Here is a 21214-nt window from a genome sequence, read left to right as displayed (position 1 = left end):
CGGGGCCACAGAGCCTTAATTAGCAAAATCATTAAAAGGAAATAGGACATTTCTGGGGATTAGGAACCCTACAACCTGAACGGGGAGAATGGGGAGGCGGATTGAGCCTGTCACAATGACAGGGGCTCTGGGATGCATTTCTTTAAACTCTTGGCAGCAATAATTACTGTGAACTGTCCTTCGTGATTCCATCAATTAGAGGGGAGACTCCCTTATCTGTTATTGACGCCCTGGGGGACGTGCGGCTTGCCTGTGGTAGCGGGAGGGGGGGGGACAGGAATTGACATGGAAGAGGACATTCTGCAACCTTTTGACAAAAAAAATACTGGTATCAGAAATTTCACAGGAATTTTTGAAAAATAAAAAGGACTTTTGGATATAATTTTTCACACCTGTCAGTATCTCTTCCCATCAACTGTGTGCAGCACCAGTCCTTTTGTGCTCAACAAGCCATCAGAAATGCCCGCATACAGCCAGAGCTCGGGTTACAGAGGGCCGTTTGGTGTTTCTGTTCTCAGCTATTGATTAGAGCATCCTCTCAGCCTTTGACCTTTGCGGTGTCTTGCTCCTTGAAGCTGGCAGAAGACAAGCCCATGGCTCCGTGGTGTTCAGTGCAGACGCTGCTCTGTGATTTTGATCCCAAGCCACCACCTACCCTGCAAGGCATGCCAGATGCTCTGCACGGTGCAGGGGTGAAGTGAGCAGTGCCAGCCCTGGGGGTTTCGATGGAGGCTGGCCAGAGACCTCCAGGGCAGGCCTGGGGTGCAGAGTTGGGGTGTTAAGAGACCACGTTTTGTCTTTGTAACTCATCTTTTGTTCTGACCCCTAGTGGCAAGAACTGGCATCTACCTGCGACAGAAGAGAGATCTGGTGTCCCAAATACGGGGGAATACAGGGCTGGGACAGACCAACCTGGGAAGTAGGATGAGGGACTTTGGGATGGGGGCGGGCGGTGCCGGCAGGCAGGGCATGTTTGTGAGCCTCTAAGGACATGTGATCAGCTCTCTTGCTTCTTGCTTCCCTGTTTCAGGTCTAGGGGCTCAGGGGCCAGCAGGTGGAGCAGCTACTCAGCTGGTTTCCATGGGGACAGCTAGGCAGGTTGTCAGATGTTTAAGACCTTCCAGACTGGCTGGGGAATAGCTGCCAGCCCACCGCTCCATCCTCTTCCGTGTTCCCCGGGCCCCCCTGTGCCCCAGCTCCTACGAGTTAGTGCTTGGTTAGCTAAGGTGAGGCTTGGGTCATGTTTGGTCCCCACCTGCTCCAGCACCAGGACCACTGTAGGATCTGATTAGCCAATGAGGCTGTTGGTGCTCAGACTGGTGGGACAGCCAGCCACAGACTGAGCCCAGAAGAGCCTGTCCTGCTGTGTGGGGTCCTCTGCGTGTCAGGAAAGCCCGGTGCTTGGGGGCAGCAGAGAGGAGGCACTGCCTGGGGAGGTGCTCACCGTGCACTCCGCCCCAGAGTGGGATCATCCGATTGGGGCAGCAAGCTGTCACCATTGGGAGCCTAAGCAATTCCCTGTGTGGGGCACCTGGTCCAAGGTAATAGGAGATGGGAGATGGAGGGCAGGTGGGACTCAAGCTCCGTCTGTGGCAGCGAGATTTGATTTTGCCACAGTCCTTGTGACAACCAAACAGCGTGCCCGCCAGCAGGGCTCAGGCACGAGTGCCCAGTGCTGCATGGGCAGAGCCCTAGGGCCACCAGCAGTGCCCAGGCTAGCCCAGGACACTGCCCAACACAGGCGAGAATGTCAGGACCCCTCGCTGTCCTGGTGTTCAGCATCACCAGCAGGCGGCCGTCCAGTGCAGCACAGCGAGTGCCACGCTGGGTCCAAATCCCCACTCCGCAACTTTCTTCTAGCTCAGTGCCTCAGGCATGGATTTCAGCCATCTGTGCCTTAGTTTTCTCAGCTATGAAAAGGGAATGATGGTGGTACTGACCAGATGTTTTTATTAGGTGGTTAGATGAGTTATGAACAGGAAGGGCTCTGCACAGAATCAGGCTGAGAATAAATGCTCAATAAACATTGTCCCGAAAGCTGTTCTTTCCCTCCTCAGACAGCCCTTTGGGCCCACTGCCTCGGAGAGTGGGTGTTCAGTTACAGGCTTGAGGAATGAATGAGTGACCCTACAGCGAGAGCCCAGGATGGAAAACAGAGCGGTCTGTTATTCTGGCCCGTGGGGGCGTGCAGCCCTGTGATGGCCATGGATTCTCTGTCCTCACAGTGTTTGAAGAGCCTGAGGACCCCAGTAACCGCTCCTTCTTCTCGGAAATCATCTCCTCTGTGTCGGATGTGAAGTTCAGCCACAGCGGCCGGTACATGCTCACCCGGGATTACCTCACGGTCAAAGTCTGGGACCTGAACATGGAGGCAAGGCCCATAGAGACCTACCAGGTAGGTGCCACAGCCCAGAAAAATCGGAGCCCCTCTGAAGAGTAGGAGACCCTCCCACCCCGGGCCTCCGTGCCCTGTGCCCAGAACTCCCCCAGACAGGGTGTCCCCAGCCACAGAAGTGGCCTTCATACACCTGTATTGTAGGCGAAGATGCTAAGGCTCAGGTAATCAGGGAGCCTGTCCCCAGCCCCAGCAGAAGCACCTGCTCTGTCCTGCCTCACTGGGTCGGTGGGTGCTGTCCACTTGTTTGCTGGCCTCTGCGGTCCAGGGCCCAGATGAACAAGGTTGAGCATCAGGCTCAGCCCAGTTTGAGGGTTCAGATGATTAAGGGTACAGATGTTGTGCCTCCTCGGAGCAGCGTCTGCAGCCCTAGGTTAAAATGGGAGAAACAGTGCCCTCCCCCGGGGGACACCCCTGCTGAGCGTGGGCAGTGGGGACAGGGTGGCACGCTCTGTTTCTACATCCTCAACCACAGGCCTTGGAAGCCAAGCACATAGGCTGAAGCCAGGGACCCCTCCAGGAAAGTTATAATTTATCAGTTTTCTGTTAGGATCTACCCAGGTATATTAGGGGGTAGAAAACGAAATTCATGTGATGTTAAAGTGAGACCCACTGGAAGCTCCCCCGGTCAGACCCTCACAGTGTCACCAAATATTAGGTGCCCACAAGGTGTCACACACTTAACAGTCGTCACTTCAGTTCCTTACCGCCCCTGCAAAGGGGGTGCCATCAGCTCCACTTGGCTGGAAGGGAACTTGGGTGCTAAGAGGCCAGGACAAGTGGGAGCTGCCTCGCAGCTGGCCGGTGGTGGACGCAGAGCCCGGGGGCCCCTCCAGCCCATTCCCTGTCCTCCCTCCCTGTCAGGGCCTGGGGTAGGGATGCAGGAGTGACAGCCTTCCATGGCCCTGTCATCAGTAAAGACCCACAGACCCCAAAACTAGGTGTGATGTTTAACATGGGCATTTTGCAGAGAGAGGGTCTGTAGCCTCCAGAGATCCTCAAAGTATGTGGGGACCCAATAACGTGGAAGGGGACTATTTTGGAGACAAGGCCAAGAGCTGGGTGCTTGGCTTCTGGCCCCCTGGCCTGTTGACCCTGTCATAAAATAGTTACATGAAACCAAGATGGTAACTAACATTTTTGGCTATTATGCTCTAGGACTGGGCTCAGCAGGGGTGCGGTTGGTTGATGCATAGTGATGAACACACAGGGACTTTTCTCCTTTCACAAGAAGCCACAAGAACAGAGAATGGCTCTGGGACCTCCATGGTATCCCAGCAGCTCCTTCTGTGATCAAGTCCACCCTGCCGTCATGTGTGACACCTCATGGTGGCAGAACGGCTGCCACACCTCCAGGAACTATGCCTACATTCCAAGAAGGAAATAGGAAATGTGAAAGGCTGTGTTAGTTGGGTCTGTTGGATGTCTTCTTGGGAGTACCAGAGCGCTCCTCAGAAGACTTCTTACAAGTCATTGGCCAGAATGGATCTGTGACCAGGCTGGGGAATGAGTTTTATGGCCTCTGTGTTTGAGGAAGGTAGAGGAGAAGGGGTGGGGAAGGGCGTCAGTGAGCCAGCCCTCAGCCTGTGCCGCCTCGAGCTGAGTCCTTGGCAGAGTTTTCTACTTTAAAGCCTCACATTTGCCCTGGGAAGTGGGGCCAATGTTCTGTTGATCGCATTTTATTTGGAGAAAATGGAATGAAATGGTACATCTGTGGGAGTAGAGCTAGCAAACACACACCTGAGATGGCTGCTCGCGGCTTTCCCCAGAGCCCACGCTCTTCCTTGGCCTGCCACCCGAGGGCGGGAGGCGCTCACCTCTCTGGAGAGGGAGAGCCAGGACAGTGCGTGGAGGTGCTTGGACGAGTGTAGCAGTGAGGCTGCTGTGCCCCCACAGGGAGCGGAGCACACACGATAGTGCTGATCTGGAGGGGTGAACATGAGCCCCTGAGAGTCACCATTCACCCCCATCTATCTGGGTGGTTACACATGTTTGGCAGGTGTGTTCTGTGCCTGGCGAGAGCCTGGGCTCAGAGAGAGGTAGGGGCCACAGCCTCACCCCCTAGGGGGTGACAGGGACCCGGTGAGCCTCGACCGGGTGCCGCTGCAGGAGCAGGGGACTCTCTGGGAGGGGGCGGCTCCCCGAGGGGGGCACCTGTCTGAAGGAGATAGCAGCACCCTCCCGCATCTGTTTCCCCTTTCCCCGCTCTGCATCCTCCATCACCCCTGGTGGTCTCATGTGTGTCCATCAGCCTTCCTCTCAGGCTCCCCCAGGGCTGCCTTGGCCTCTGTCACTTGGCTCCTCAGGGACTCACAAGCCATCAGGGGTCCCCTCTGTGTGGCCTCATCTGTGCCCTGGTCCCATCCGAGGCAGCCTGGGGCTCCAGTGTGCAGCTGGCAATGCTCCTCCTCCCGAGCTCTGTGCAGCCTTATTCCTGGCCCTGCCGGCTCCCATGGAGGGAGCTCCCCACCCCACATGCTCACCAGGGGAGGGGGGCTCACCATGGGAGGAGAGCAGGAGTCCCTGACAGTGGCTCCATCCCAGGTGTCCCTGAGCCCTGCCCTATGCTTCCCTCCCTCCAGGTGCTGTTGATGCACAAGACCCCACCCACCCACCCCCCGCCATCCCACCTCCTCCCTTGGGTCCCGCAGCACAGACCCTGGGCTCTCCCCTTTCTGCTTCTCCCCTTTCTGGCCTTCTCAGCCCATTGCAAGTCTCACCCTTCTCCTTCTGGCCTCTGGCTGGGGATGAAGGCCCATCATCCTCCCATTGCATGCCCTCCCCCAGACCCAGAGCCTTGTGGCACCTGGGGAGCCATAAACCGGGTCTCTAGCCCCCATTTGTTCATTCTAAAAAACTGCATAGAGCTCCTGTGTTGTACCAGACCCTGTGCACCCCATTGAGAAACTGTGAGGAACAAGATAGATCCTGCCTCGAGGGGCCTCCGTTCCAATGGGAGAGATGAACAGAAACTGAGCAAATAGACAAAATAATCCCAAATCCCAAACTGCAGAAAGTGTGACAAATTAAGCAAACCAGGGGCTGGGGCAAAGAAAGTAGGGGTGCTGGAGTCTGAGGGAGGTGAGGGCATCCACCATCTGGGGAAGAAGGTGCTCCCAGAGGCGGGAACAGTAAGTGCAAAGGCCCTGAGGCAGGCACACATGGTTAGTGTGGTGGTCAAGCCATGGTGGGGAGCCAGCTGGAGCAGAGTGAGCAGAGAGGAGAGAAGACTCTGAGGTCAGAGAAGCAATTGGGGACAGAGCCTGGGGTGGGTTGTGAGCACTGGAGGGTCTCGAGCAGCAGTGTGCCGTGATCCACAGTGGTTTCTTGAGGGTTTTTCCGGCTGCCTATGGAGACAGACGAGTTGGGGGCATAGCACGGGGAGAACGGTCGGGAGGTGTTTGCCAAGAGATGGTGCTGGGAGCAGGTGGCAGCAGGACGCGGTGAGAAGCAGCTGGGCCCCGGATCACTTTGGATTCTGGACCAGCCGCTTGTGGGGTGTGACCAGCCAGAGGTTGGGGGAGGGATGCTGTTGCTTGTGACCTTAGTACTGGGGAGCACGGAGGCTGGTGGAGGGCCCGGGGGCTCGTCAGTGGGGGCTCGTGGGCAGCCTGGACGGGCCTCTCACCCATCCCTGTGGCCTCCTCCCTCCGTGAGGAGGTCCCTATGTAAGATGGGGGTGAACCTTTGGAGCAGGAGGGGTCCACACAGAAAGTTGGGGCAGGAGCCACAGACGCCCCTCCAGGGAGAGCCGCAGGGGATGAGACGGCACAGCCTGGGACCCATCAGGGCTGCCGCGGGCACCCATCTTTTTAAAGATGAATTAAGAGGTTCCCGACCCCCTTTCTAGATGGGAAACCCAAGGCTCACAGAACACAGAAGTTAAGGGACCCTCTGGGTCACACAGTAAGGGGTCGAGACAGGCATTTGGGCTTTGGGGACCCAGGTGCCCTCCACTCCCCCACCCTGAAGGCAGGGCCACACCCCCGGCTGACAGCTGGTGCTCACGAGGCCCTCGGGTGGGGAAGAGCTTCTGGGATGAGGCTGCTGCCAGGTGGCCATGGTCCACGGGGGCATCGCCATCTCTCCCAGGGTGTCAGGTGACTCTGGAAGAGGGTCCTGACTGTGTGACTTTGGGCCAGTTACTTACCCTCTCTGAGTGGCAGTGCCTCATCCACAAAACAGGACGAGTGACGTCTACTGAGATCATGTTAAGGAGCCTGTGTGAGCTCCCCTTCCCCTTCGTCCATGATTTGGGCTCACGTGACTGTCACTGTCCTCAGGGGGCATGACCCTACACCAGGCAGTCTCTGGTTGATCCCACGACGGCGCATGAGGTATGTGCTCTAAGCACTCTAAGGAAGAAGAAACCAAGGCTCAGAGAGGTGAAGTCACTAGTCCAGGATCACACAGCAGTGGGAGGGGAGAGGCCAGGATTTGGTCCCGATGTGCTGTTCCCTTTGTCATCGCAACTGTCCTCTCTCTGTCCACAGCTCAGGGATTGGCCATGACAGGCTGTGGGCCCATCTCAATGAACAGGGCTGGATTGGGAGGGCCATCTGGAACCCCAGAGGGCACAGCCTCTCACTACTTAGGGAGACCCTCCTCCTGCAGGGGCAGGACAGTTGGGGTGCCCCCTGCGTCAGCTCACCCTGCCCCTTCTCTCACTAGGTCCATGATTACCTTCGGAGCAAGCTCTGTTCCCTGTATGAGAATGACTGCATTTTCGACAAGTTTGAATGTGCCTGGAACGGGAGCGACAGGTAACCCCCCCCCCAATCCTAGAACAGTGATCCCCAAGCTGGAGAGGGCCTCGGCCGCTGACCTAGCATCTGCTGCTAATGAGCCTTGGTGAATGAAGGTGTTGGGGTTGCAGGGGGAGGTTGCCGAGCACCTCTTCTTGCAGCGCCCACAAGGACTCAGGACACATCCTCAACCACACCTGCCTCCACTTTGAGCCCCGGTTTTGGTTTCCTGAGTGGTAGTGGAAGCATTCAGTCCATTCTGGGTCCCTAGCACACGGCTGCTTCGCTGGGCTGTCAGGAGGAGGGGTGTTTCCAGCGTCTGGGCACCCATGGGGCAGAGAGCTTCAGCCATTGTGTGCACCCTACCCCCACCCTGGATTGTGGCTGCGTCTGCCTCCTTCTAGCAGCTCCCCTACATCAGTCCCGCTGGAGCAGGAGGGCGTATCTCAGCTCCCACGCCTCTGGGGCTGGCAGGGGTTCCCCACGTCTGGCCACCTCTCACAGCCCCACCCACCCACCCAGGAAATGGCCTGATGTGAGCTCCTGACTCCCCATGGATGGTTCATTCAGCCCAGGGCAGGTGCGGACAGGAAGGCCTACACTGAGACCATAGGGTCGGGGTGGGGAGGAGGTCCAGAAACCACAGGGATGGGGCCGGGAGGGAGCCACCTGCATACAGGCTGGCCCCATGTGGGGCTAGGCCACCGTGTCCAGGGGTGGGGATGCCCTATAGCTGCTGCTGACATCTTGGGGCTCACCTAGCCCCCTGGGGTCTCTGAGCAAGGCAGTGCTCTCCATCAGGGACCAGTATGCTGGTCTCAGTGGGTCTGTTGAGTAACACTCAGAAAACCAGGGTGGAGGCCCTGGCTGGAGACCAGGCTGACTCAGAAGGTCACAGGGGACACATGGCACTCCAGGTGCCCGCACCCTGGCTGACCCCAGACACCCTCGCACCCCCACCCAGGACAGGGCTTCTCACATACCCCGGAGCTGCAGACACTGACACATCGGGGTTCCCTGGTGAGCACTGGCAGTGGGTCTTGGGATAGGGGTTCATTAGAATCTCAGGTGAGGGACTGTTGCTGGCCAGAGGGGATTCCAACACTACTGTGTGTGAGTGTGTGTGTGCGTGTGCATGTGTTGGGGAGTCTCCTCTGGCTGCGGCCGCTGCACGCCCTTCTTCCACATTACCACCAGGGGGCACTCGTGACCAGGCAATGCCTGGCTCCCAACAGACAGGAGCCGCCAAGCTTGTCCTGGCTGCAGCCCAGCCTGGAGCTCAGCTGTCCTGCCTCACACACCACTTCCTGCCATGCACTTTACATGACAGCCACCCCCACCCCTGGGGGTCCTGCTACTCACCTCAGGGGATCCCCCTCTGCGACGAGCTCCACTCCCCGCGCCCTGAAATCCTGGCCGCACTGCACCTAGCTCACTCCTGCTGGCACCTGAGATTACGGACTCAACTGAAGGCCGCCTCCTCCAGGAAGGGCCCTCTCCACCTTGTTGCCCCCCCCAGCCCCTCGTGTCTTAGCATCTATCATGTTTTCTCCTTGTCTCTGTTTGCCTGCCCTGTTGGCTGGCGTGCCCGTGAGGGTGCGACTGTGGCCCAGCCCATCCTGAGCAGTTCACGCGGGGCCCTAGGAGTGTCTAGCCGGTGGCTATTCATATTCAGAAGGCACAGGGGTGTGTCACCCCCTTCTACTTCATCCTGAACGCTCCTCTGAGCCTGTTGTGCCCTGTGGAGGAGAGTCCCTGTCTTCTAGGAGCTCAGGGGTTAAGGAGAGAAGCAAGTACGGCCCCCGGGGACCCCCCACTCTTGCAGAGCAAAGCAACCCTCTGAACCCCACAGGCTCACCATGAGTGGTGCTTCTGATATCAGTGGGGAGCCTTAGTGGTCTGCTGGCTGTCTGATGTCCCTCACGGTGGCATCGTACCAAATGCCAGCAAGACCAAGACAGGCAGCCTGGTGCAGAGGGAAGGGTCAGACACCCTGGGTTTCTGGTCTACCCTCCACCACTCTCCAGTCCTGCACTTGAACGAGCTGCTGGTCTCCTGAGTCTGCTCACCTGGTGCACAGTTCTAATAAACGCACAGCTGAGACCGTGCCATCTGAGGCTCCTGGCAAGGTTGTGGGTCTGTGTGGGCAGTGGAAGTTCTGGTTATTTTGCGCATACCGGTTACCCACGTCAAAGAACCCTGCTGAGCCTCCCAGTCCCATTTCAAGTGCCACCTCTTCTAGGAAGCTCTCCTTGACCTGTTCTGCTTGAGACAAAGGGATTTGCGTCAACCAGGCGTCTTCCAATTGCAGAGGTCAGACAAGCCTAAGCTTGCTCTGAGCAGGTGGAGACAAGGCTACCCCAGGGCTCTGGTGTGTCCTGGGCCATCGCTTTCCCTGTCTACTCCTATCTCTGTGCCTCCCTGCTTCTCTTTACACACTAGCCTCAACCTGTGCTGAGCTCCAGTCGCTGCTGGGGATGATGGTCCCAAGTAGTTGCCCTGGCCTTGATATCACAGCCTGCCGCTGTCCCCGGGTCAATGGGATTGCTGTCCCCGGGTCAATGGGATTTCTCCCGGAGGGTCAGGGTTGGACTGCCTTTGGGTTACACGCTCACTTTTGGAGTCTGTCAGCATGCACGTGATTTTTGCATGCCACGCTTGGCCAGCAGGGGGCGTGTAGAGCCCCCCCCACCTGCTGGCATAGGGACCAGAGCCTTCCCACCCAGGAAAGAGCAGTCACTGAGGTCCCCGGTGAAGAAGATGAGGCTAGCAGAGGTGAAGCAACCTGCCTAGACACCATAGAGGCCAGGGGCTTGCCCTTTACTCTGTTAAAGGAACCTTCTAGAATGGAAGCAGTGTGCCATTCTGTCCTGGCGTGGGTCGCAGGGTACTGGGACCTGGAGTTCTGAGATGAGAGAGACCATTCTCCTTGCATGTGGGGAGGAGGCTCCCTCCCCCCAACCCTGCCCATGTCAGCTGGATCCTGCATCTCAACGGAGGAGGATTAACAATTGTGTGGGTTGCCAGGACTTTAGTGACCTCACCCCACCTTCCCCTTGGTGGACCAGAAGAGGGGGAGCTGCATGAAAGCTGTCACTGGCTAAGTGAGCAAAGGGGGGATGCCTTCCTCTCTCCTCTGCCTTCCTCTCTCCTCTGCCCTCCTGGCCTGGAGGGAGGGTGTGGCTCCTGACAGGAACCTTCACTGAGAATTGGTTCTCATCCCCGTTCCTTCTGCTCCTCTATTTTACGCATCCCCTCTCAGAGCTAGCCAGCGGGGCTTCAGGCCAGGAAGATGATTCGAATCAAGAAATACCTGTCGGCATGTAGTATAACGAAGGGCAGAGTTTCCCAGGGCCACCATACTGCCCCGTTTTACTGAAAATTCCATTCTCATCGGGAGCTAGGGTCCCTTGTTACCCTCATTTTATCAATGGAAAAACCTGCAGGGAGAGATGGGAAGCATGGTAGAGGCAGAGCTAGAATTTGGACCCAGGTGGGCTGGCCTGAGCACCTGCCTGCAATACCTGGGTGTGGGGGCATGCCTTTGCCTTTTAGGCCCAAGAAAAGCAAACAAGTGGGGAGAGATCCCATTTTTTACAGTGAGGCCAGTTACCATGCCCACACCGCAGGCGCCTGGGGCAGCCCGGCAGGTTCCTGACCCCAGTCGGAGTTCCACAGCAGCCACTCTGGGCACAGAGAGGGGAGACCTTGACCCCATGGGGATCTCAGGTGTCCCCATCCAGCCTGGGTGTCAGAAACCACAGCCGTGCCCTGGACCCAGGCTGCTGAGTCCACTCTGGGGCAGGGCTGGCATGGGTTCTAGGAGTTCCCCAGGTGGGTCTGTGGCCAACCGGTGATGCCTCTCCTTTGCAGGCTCTGGCAGTGACCACCTAATAGGGTGGAAGCCAGATGAGGGAATAGGTGCTGCAGCTGCTCACCCTGGGGGAGGGGGAGAGTCCACCTTCTCTTGCTAACATCTCAGTACTGCCCCTGCCCCGTGAGTCCCAGGGCTGGACACAGCGAGTGATGAGGAGGGAGCGAAAGCAGGAATCACCTTCTGATAAAGACTGGGGCCATGGGCATCTGGGCTTATCAGCACTTACTCCCTGTACATTTGCTGTGGGATCCTGGCAGGTGGGACCTTCCCTGTGACCCAGCCTGGCCCAGCACCTGACACCAGTGGACACCCACTGTGGGACTGATGGGGAGCATCGGCAGGGCCACAGGCGGGTCCCCCCGTCCACCACCCCCCCCCGCCGCCACTTATTGTCTGCTGAGCTAGACAGGCCTGATGGGTTGCTGACCTGGGTCGGTAGGTCAGAGTTCATCCCAGCTGGTGACCCCCAAGGTCTGAGCATCCCTCTCTACAAGGCACATGGCAGAGTCTGGGCAGGTGTCAGCTGGGATCTGCAGATTCCAGCCTTGGCATCCCCGAGAGCACAGGGCACCTGGGACACAGCGGAGATGGGATCCAGTGCCTCCATGGGAGGACTGTGTGGCTTATAGGGCACAGACTAGAGCAAAGCTCAGCAGGAGGCCTGGGCAGGAGGGGAGTGGGTGGAGGCCTATCAGGGGAGGGAGCTGGGGATGGCCTCCTGGAAGAGGTGCATCACAGCAGAAGCCTCAGGAAAAGAAGAACAACTGCTGTGGCCATAGCTTGGAGGTGAGGGCAGAGGTTAAGTCTCAGGGTTCATAGGTGCTCTAGGGCCTCCCTGGGGTGGGTGCCATGAGAGTCCAGCATGGGTGTCATGGGCTTGGGGGCTGGGCTGGGAGTCAGAGGCAGGGTGACCAGTGAGCAGGCTGTTGCAGCTGTCCCTCAGGGCCAGGGACAAGGGTGATGTGGGCGGTGAAGGTAGAGGGGAAGGTTTAGAGTCAAACCACCCCAGGTGCCGGGTCACATACACCCTTGCGGGTGGCCGTAGGGCCCGGGGGTCCCCGTCCACTGGCTGCCACAGGGACCTGGGTGGAGCCTTAGAAAAAACATTCCCCCCTCGCCCTCCACCCCCACCCGATTCTGGGAAGCAAGAGATGTAATGCAGAAGCTCCCGAGAGAGGTCATGACCTCCTGGGCTACACGAGGATCTGACGATGAACAGGCCACCAAGTGTCTGCCTATTATATCAAGAGGAGCTAGTGAGCCCTGTTTCCTGCAGCCCCCAGCCCCTCGGCCTTGGGACTGTGCACTGGGCTGCAGGGTGGCCCCTTTTGCCGTTCCCCAGCCTTGGTGGCAATGCTAACGTCACCTGGTCCCCGGCCCTAGCTCTGTCCTCCGGCATGGGCCATGTAAAGCCCCAGTTATGAGCACTCCACAGGCTGGGTGTTCCCAACTGGCATCCCTAGGTCTCCAGTGGGCTCCTGGGGGCCTGATGTTGGGGACCTGTCTTTCCCCCTGGAGAACAGCTCTGGGTCTCTGAGTTTGCCGACCCCTCTCCCTCCTGTGGCCTGGTCTGTTCTAAACTGCAGGCTAAGGCAGCTGCAGAGAAGCCCCCACCCCCACCCCCTGCTCCATCCGGGGTCAGAGGGTGGATGGGCCAGGTCCTTGTGAGGGCCTGTGACCCTTTTGCTGCATTCCCTCATTCCAGCAGATCCTCAAGAGCACCTGGGGGGCACGTACTCTGAACTCACAGGTGTGGCTGTGAATAGTGAGTAAGAGAAGCTCCTGGGCACTTCCTTCCCTGAGGTTTACAGAGCATTCGCTGCTTTCTCCTCGAGCACCAGGCCAGGGGTTGGTCTGGTCTGGTCTACCTCTGTGTCTGCGGCTGAGGTTCTGAATTCTTTCCCTCCCTCTCCCCAAAGAGGCCAAGCTGGGCCTTGGGGCTCAAACAAGACACTCCTGCCCCAGGAACCCCCACCCAGCAGTGGAGACAAGGTCCCCGCAGACACTGGCCCATGCTGATTAGCTTAGCGCCATGAGGGTCCCCCGCCTGCCCCTTTGGCTCCCCTAGCCTGTGCCCTGAGGCCAACCATGCAGGCCCTGCCTTAACAGGCCTGGTGACCTCTGGCTTCTGGCCAGCTTTAAGCAGTGGGGACAGTGGAGGGAGGTCTGAAGGTGGGAGAGAGAGACAGGTGATCTGTCCCACCTCCCTCCCTGTCCTCTCAGCCGACTGTGTCCCTTTGGGTGCTTCTCCCATCAGCCAGCCTCTCCACACAGATCTGGCTGTAGCTCTGGCTCCATCAGCTCTCCTCCCCTCCCCACTCAGGCCTGGGTGGGTGGCACCAAAATCTCCAAAAGTTCCAGCCCCAGGGCACGGCAGTTTCCCTGTGGTTCCCTTAGAACTTTCCAGAACATTTGTGCATAGCCTCTTTACGGAGTCCTCCAATCACCCACTTGGCGTGTGACTTCTGCCCTCTGATCCTCGCCTGGACCTGCCTGGACACCCCAGGAACATCGCAGAAGAAGCGCTTTATGGAGGAGGTTTCCTATCCTCACTCACAGATCTCTCAACATGAGGTCTGACAAAGCAGTTTGGGTGGCAGGGGGAGGGGACACCGATGCTACCTCCGCAGATCATGGGCCGCGTTGGAAAGCCTCGCCTCATGGGTGGAGGCCAGCTCCGGGAACCACGCATGCAGAGTGTGCAAGGGAGGCCCGATGCCACTCATGGGTGGGAAGCCAAAGCCTGTACTTCCCACAAAGCAGCTGCCGTCCCAGACCTGCCAGGCCCCTGGAACACAAGGCCCTTCCTAGGAAGGATCAGAACTCTGAGGGGCCGCCTTCTCAGTGAGAAAGGAGGCAGAGGGAGGCAAACCCCCTGCCCTCCGCTGGGGAGGTCTCTCCCCTCGGGCAGGTCCAGGAGCCAGGCAACAGCAGGCCTCCCCACCATACACCCTGCCCCACCATCTAGAAGGGACTGACATTGAGAGATGGTCCACAGGTGAGGTGACGGGGACTCCTGTGTGTTCTGGTGCAGGCCCCGGGAGGCTGGTTTCCCCAGTTCTCGTAGAGATGCTGCAGGTGGGGCCTGGGGTGCTCACTCTCTCCATGTCTATCAGCTCACATTCTCCCACAGAAGGGAACTTGGTACCAGGAGCCATGTCCCTCTCAGCCTGTGACTTAGCATCACCCAGGGCCCCCAAGCCCCTCCATGCATCTGAACTCCCACAGCCCAGGTGCCTGGTCTGTCCAGGTGGACCTCACCTCCAGCATCTCCTGCCCCTCTGCCCAGCATTGTTCCCCTGATTTGGGCGAGCTTAAAGACACACCATACACGCATAGCCCTTGTGAACCAGGGTCTGCAGGGCGCTGTGTCACCTCTAAGGGACACATTCAGCTTCCAGAGGGAAGAAAGGAACTCCAGTCTGTAGGCACCCTCCTGAAGAACAATGAAGGGGGTCCCATTTTGTGGAATCCTCTCCCTCCCTCCTCAGTTTTTTTTTTTTTTTTTAATGATAGTCACACAGAGAGAGAGAGAGTGAGAGAGAGGCAGAGACACAGGCAGAGGGAGAAGCAGGCTCCATGCACTGGGAGCCCGACGTGGGATTCAACCCCAGGTCTCCAGGATTGTGCCCTGGGCCAAAGGCAGGCGCCAAACCACTGCGCCACCCAGGGATCCCTCCCTCCTCAGTTATTTTGCACCCCCACACACACTCCCTCCCTGCCTGTCCTGGGGCCTCTCTCCTGGGCCAAACCCTCAAACCCCTTCTCTAGGCCTAGGCCCTGATGGCTGTCCCAGCTCTTACCAAGCAGACTAACATGGTCTCTCTCCCATGCCACAGGAGCCCATTCTCCTTCGAGGAGGTGGGGGGAAGAGAAATGGAGTGCAAAGACAAGTGTCAAATTCTCTTTAGCAGGACAGGGAAGTCCGTGAACACTTGGACTTCACTGGTGTGCAAAGAGTATGTAGTCCCTCAGCTCCCTAGAATAGCAGGGTCCCTGCCATGAAGGGCCTGGTGTGAGGTCAATTCAGGACCAGCCCTGGGTTGGCCCTGGAGTCTACAGTTGGGCCTCAGCTTCTGTGTTTATTTACCCTTGGCTTTTCTTCTGCTGGTGCTTAGTCTCTCTGGAAGGTCAGGCCTCTCCTGGAGGAAAAGGAGAGTACAGGTGGGTTTTCTCAGTGATGTCTTGGGCAGAGCATTAAGGGGTCTTAGCTGCCGGCCACAGAGGCCAAGTGCAGATGGCAGCTGAGCCATGAGGGAGGACAGAAGCCTGAGACGAAGGAGGGGACCCCAAGAGGAAGGTGGGGACTGGGACCCATCTCTTCTCCTCCACCCTGGGGAGTGTGGCGGGGGGGTACCCTTCTCAGGAGGGAGTGTGGCCCTGCAGCCCTGGGCATATCACCTGCAGCGTGGCACATTTCCTCCTGTGTCCTCCACACCTGACGTCTCTCCTCCTCCCACCAGCGTCATTATGACCGGGGCCTACAACAACTTCTTCCGCATGTTTGACCGGAACACGAAGCGCGACGTGACCCTGGAGGCGTCGAGGGAGAGCAGCAAGCCCCGGGCTGTGCTCAAGCCACGGCGTGTGTGCGTGGGGGGCAAGCGCAGGCGGGACGACATCAGCGTGGACAGCCTGGACTTCACCAAGAAGATTCTGCACACAGCCTGGCACCCGGCCGAGAACATCATCGCCATCGCGGCCACCAACAACCTGTACATCTTCCAGGACAAAGTGAACTCCGAGATGCACTAGGTGGGCGCAGAGCCCTGTCCCCGATGCCACCCGCATGGGGCACAGCCAGGGCGACGCAGGAGCGGCCCTGTCCCCTCCCGGCTCTCCCCACCGGCCAGGCCGCCTCTGCTGGCCACTCTCTGTTGGAAAACAGGAGTAAGGAGGGTTCACAGCCACAAACGGTGAAATGGACGTGATTGTCGCCTTGGGGTCCAGGCCTTCTGTTCCTGGATATAACCTTGTGCTGCCCGTTCCACTGTTAGGACGTGGATGTCTCCGGGTTCACGGCTTCCCTTCTTCCAGCAGCAACTTTTAGGGGGAAGCGAGCGCCCTAGGAGCCTCCCGGGCCCCCAGATCAGGGCTCTGGGACAGATGATGGACTTGAACAAGCCAGTTAGGGATTCTTTTGATTATCAGTGGAGCAGTTTCCATTGTCTCAGAGCTGAGGGTTTTCCCTTTGCTTTTTGGATCGTGAATTCATGCTGAGAATCGGCAGGTGCAAGCTCCTCTTTTTAAAGTCTTTCGGTACCCCAGGTCTGGCGTTCCCTGAGAGGAAAGGGGGCGGTGAAATCTGCCGGTGTGTGTGTGCCTCTTCTTCTCACCCTTTATTCCAGCCTTTGCTGAGTGTGGGCCAGGGGCCAGACACAGTGCTCGACCCGTTGGGCACATGGATTCGGTGCCCGCTCTGCAGGGCTCTCCTGTCATGCTTCCCGGTCACTGGGCACGTCATGAGAGCTTATGCCAGCTCAGCCTGTGACCCTTTAAGGTGGGTATCCATTAACTTATTCCATACACACCAGCCCCTCGCTGAGTGCCAGGCGCTGTGCCAGGTGCCTGGGATGAAAGGTGAATTGTTATCATCCCCACTACATGCATGAGGCAACGGGCTCCAAAAGAATGAACAGTTTGTCCAAAGCACGTACCGACCAAGTGGTGGAGTCAGGGATCCTGAGCTGGGCTTCACTTGCACTGGGCGCTTTCTAGTCCACCACGTTGGCAGCTCGTGTTAAAGCAACGTTCTTGCCTGGAAGGTTCTGGAAACACCTCTTCGTCTTGTGAAGCAGAACAGAGCAGATGGGCAATGATGAGAGTCTGGGGTGACCCAAGCCACAGCGCAGAGAATGGAGAAGACCCCGGTGGTGCCAAGCTCTGTGTGCTGACTTCAGACCCGCCCCCTGGAGTGCCAGGCTGCACCCACATCTGTACCCCAGCCCCAGCCCTTTGTTCAGGTACTGAGCCGCCTCCAAGAGGAAATTGCATGTTATGACCATTTCAAGATACATTTTCTTTAATGACCCGGCCTTGGAGGACTCTTTCCTGATGGCCACACTGAATGCCGTGTCTCCACAACACCTGCTCCTGCTGCGTGGACCTGGAGACCGGTTCCACCCACCCCACCCACTCCGCCTCTCGGCGTGGAATTACAGGGAACCACTGGCTGTGCGTCGTGATTCAGAGAACAGTGCGTGCAGAGGCCGAAGCCAACTTTTTTTTTTTTTACAAGATGTAACCCAACCCAGGAAACAGACCCACCCGAGATTTTTCTCAGTGGATAATGGTGTACTTTTGTGTGTGTCAAAGCACAAAACGCATGTGCATTCACTTCTGGCCATATGATATTTACACAAGGAAATGGGTCCATTGTTTTGTTCTGATTTTTTTTTTTAATCAACATGAATGAAGAATGTTTGTTTATATATCACTGTAAAATCCAGGTGACCTGGACAGTATTATATGTACATATCTATTCTAATTAAAATTAACAATCACAGGATTGCATTCCTTTTTTCCCCCTTTGTAAAGAGGTTCGAGAATGTGGTGCATTGTATAGAAATCTCGTTGAAGCCAAAATCCAGCTCTGAGGGCCTTACACAACTACGCGGATATTTGGCACAATCCATTTCCCTTCGTGATTCGGACGCTAAGAGGAGACTTGCATTTGCAGCTGGAGGTTACTGTCAGGTCGTGGGTTTCGCATCTACCGTCTGCAGATTACGACTCTTACACTGCATTCAGAGGGAGGTCCTAATGCAGCTCCTGCTTCTTCACTCTGGTTTTAAACTTTGGATACCAAACCGAAAAGGAAAAGAAAGAAAGAAAAAGATCTTGGAGGAAAAGCATGTCTTCAGATCCCTGGAAAATCATGATGTCCAAAGCAAGTTGTGAATAATGATACGTGTTGGGGGGAAGGGGCAAGACTAGACACGGCAGACAGGCCAGTTAAAATTGTCACAAACTCTGCTTCTTACTCTGTTTAAAATTTCTGCTCTTGAATGTATGAGCGTTCACATAGTCATTGTGAAGTTGTTGGGTCGTTTCGTTTTTATTCTCCTACTCTGAGGACTGAGCTCTGGGTGGCTTTGGGTATGTGGTGGTAGGTAGACAGACTCGATCATTTTGAACTCCATAACTCATGGGTGCATTCTGGTTTTTCTTCGGTATCGCAGATTATCCAACTGTTGAATAAAATTATAAATATGTTAATACCAGCTTTTTCCAATAAAATAACAAATGTTACATCGAAAATGAGACTCAGGACGCCGTTTGTTTCTAACAAGGCTAAACCCAGGGCAGTGGGTGCCGTCAGGAGGCTGTGTGGCTGACAGGGAGGGCTGGTTTGCCTCAAGACTCTGCTTCCTCTGTCCACAAAATTTTTTAACTTTCTGAACTCTGATTTCAGCACTGGGGAAATGAAGCTAACCTTGTAATTTGGGGGTGTTAGGGGATAGATGACAGTGAATTGGATTGGATGGTGCCTGCAAAGCACAATGTCTGGCACACAAGCTCTCAATAAACAATCGTTTTTGCCCTTTTTTTGTTTTGTTTTGAAGCAGGTCAACAGGGGCAACTGGGTGGCTGAGTGGTTGATCGTCTGCCTTTGGCTCAGGTCGTGATCCTGGGGTCTTGGGATCGAGACCCACATCAGGCTCCCTGCATGGAGCCTGCTTCTTCCTCTGCCTATGTCTCTGCCTCTCTCTCTCTGTGTCTCTCATGAATAAATAAATAAAACCCTTTAAAAAAAAATGAAGCAGGTGAACATAGTCCACCATGATTTCCAGTATTCTCACACTGTCATGATCTTTTTCACTCTCACATCAACTTGAAAATATGTATAGATGAGGACATTGGGGCCCAGAGAGGTTAAGTAATTAGCTCAAGATCACACAGCTAGCATGTGTTGGAGTGGGTTTAGAGCCTGGCCTGGATAACTCCTAGAGTGCCCCCCACCCAGCAGCACCACCACACAAGTGCCTCGGTGTCCCAGGGAACAGGAGCCTGGGAGGAGAGAGACCGCACAGCATCTGGTTGGTTCTAGAAAGCAGAGTGGCCCAGCCTCGCATGTGGCTAATAAAGTGTGGAGCCGGGCCTAAGCCCTGCTGACCCTGCCATCTCGGGTCCTGTGGAAGTAGACTGTGATTCAGTGATGAGTGGCGTAGACATGGTCATCAAGGGCCTAGGAGGTGCCATGTCTCTTAGAGCAGAGTCATCCGTGGGTAGAGCTCTGTGCTGGCACTGTCCCAACAGGCAGGACAGCAGGCCCACGATGCCCCCAGGTTAGTATGAGGAGCAGGGGGCACAGGGAGGGACCCAGATCGAGCCTCTCGGTGAGGGGCTGCCACAAGCAGCTCATGGGGCAGCAGGATAGGGCACCTGGCTACCCAGTGGAAGGCTCTCACTCCACACTCATGCCCTGCTCTGAACCTGCAAACCGTTTCCCACCGATGGTCCTGAAAGCACAGCTACGGGGGAGGTGGGCACAGTGACCCCCCCCCCCCCCAGGAGAGGTTGTTGAGGCCCAGGGAGAGAAACGCAGAAGTGCCCTCTGGCCCATCTTCAAGCATCTACAGGATCCCTGTTCCCCAGAGGCTGCAGAGAAAGTGCAGACAATGCTTCCTCCGGGAAAGCTGCTGTCAGGCCAGCCTGTCTGTGCCTATGGCAGCCACAAAGGCACGCCCTGTTCTTCCTTTCTCTCCCCTCCCTGTGTCCCCCAGAAGATTGTAGCTCTGATGGGGTCCTGACATCCTGCTCCCCAGAGAGGACCTGACACTCCTGCCTCTTGAGGGGTCCTTGACTGGAATCAGCTGCATCCCTCATGCAAGGGGGACTCGCAGCCAATCCTGGGGGTCTGTAGAGTCTGTAGGATGCAGCCAGAGATTCCTGCATAACAAGCCGTGGGTGATGCTGAGGCCACTGGTGCCCAGGACTGTGCTCTGAGTGCCAAGGGCAGGAGCCGGGACACTGTTGTCTTCTGCATCCTTTCTCTCCAGCGGACTTTGGGAAAGCCACCTAACTTCTAGTCTTACTTTTTCCATCTGTACAATAGTAAATATCTGTTAGTATTTAGTAAATACAGAAATATTAGCAGAAATGTGAACTATGGCACCTACCTAGTGGGATTGTTGAAAGAATCAAAGGAGAAAGTGCCTCCACGGTACTGGGCCCAGAGCCGGGCATGTATCAACATTAATGTTGATTAGCAGCTCTTATTAAAGGGAGTGGAAAGGTTACTCTGGGAGAATCCCAAGCACGGAGAAGCCAGCAGGGAGATGGGGAAGGAAGGAATTCCTTCTAGTGTCACGGGGGAAAGCCGATCTCCCTCTGCCTCAGAGCCATCCGAGGCGCTCCCCTCCCGTAATTCATCAGCGCGGCTCTGCTGGTTTCCCTGGAAGAAATGAGAGCCCGGGTCACCCTGGGCTGCCATGAGGACAGGTCACGGGTGCAGCCTCCGCCTGTGTAGCTTTGTCCCCTCAGGAGCATCTCTGTGGGCTGAGCCCTTGCTTGCAGCAGCCCGGCTGCTTCTCCCTAAATCATGCGCGCGCCTCCCGGAGGCTGGGAGCCTGCCTGCACCGCCAGCCCCAGCTGTCTCCCGTGGAATATGAATAGCGCCCGATGGGCTGTTTGTCTTGTTGCCTTTGCAATCTGCTTTCTGCACAATGTCAGCGATGTGCATCTTTGCAGGCAAAGAAGCCATTATTACTTGTGTGTGTGTGTGTGTGTGTGTGTGTGTGTGACATTTTCTGGGAGTCGACGGGGTTCCTGAAGACCCAAGGACAGCTCTCGCCTGTGTCTGGAGCTGTATGGTCCGCGTCCCCTTCGCCATCTGTCTGTATCCCTCCCATAGACCCGTTCACACTCAGCAGAATCTGGGGCGGGAGCTCAGGTGCCGCCCATGTCAAACTGTTAAGGCACACACGACCCCCCTGAGGCCCCGTCCGTTAAAGTGCAGTCTGATTTGCAGGGCTGGAGCCTGGGACACTGCATTTCCAGCAAGTTCCAGATGACCTCAGACTTTATCATACGTCAGAAGCACCTGCAGGTGTGAGTAAAGCTGCAGATTCCTGGGTCCCACCCCCAGATTTCTCCTGGAGGCCTCGGGTGGGGCCTGCTAATCTGCCTCTCTAAGAAGGTCTCACTGATACTAATGCTGCCGATGCAGGGACTGCAGGGACTGCACCTTGAGTT

General features: G+C 56.7%; 1 protein-coding gene across 2 annotated transcripts in view; it reads left to right on the top strand.

The window, feature by feature from the left end:
* Positions 1–18277, top strand: part of PPP2R2C (protein phosphatase 2 regulatory subunit Bgamma) — a 131962-nt gene extending 113685 nt beyond the window's left edge. For both annotated transcript variants that reach the window (XM_025999870.2, XM_025999880.2), the window contains exons 7-9: positions 2226–2395; positions 7067–7158; positions 15481–18277. In XM_025999870.2, coding sequence (XP_025855655.1) covers positions 2226–2395; positions 7067–7158; positions 15481–15772 — 554 coding nt within the window. In that variant the 3' untranslated portion in view covers positions 15773–18277. The remainder of the gene's footprint in view (positions 1–2225; positions 2396–7066; positions 7159–15480) is intronic.
* Positions 18278–21214: the final 2937 nt, after the last annotated feature.

This window comes from Vulpes vulpes, chromosome 14 (genome assembly GCF_048418805.1).
Source record: "Vulpes vulpes isolate BD-2025 chromosome 14, VulVul3, whole genome shotgun sequence".
Taxonomy (NCBI): domain Eukaryota; kingdom Metazoa; phylum Chordata; class Mammalia; order Carnivora; family Canidae; genus Vulpes; species Vulpes vulpes.
Note: the sequence above shows the minus strand (reverse complement) of the source record. Positions and strands in the feature narration are given on the sequence as shown.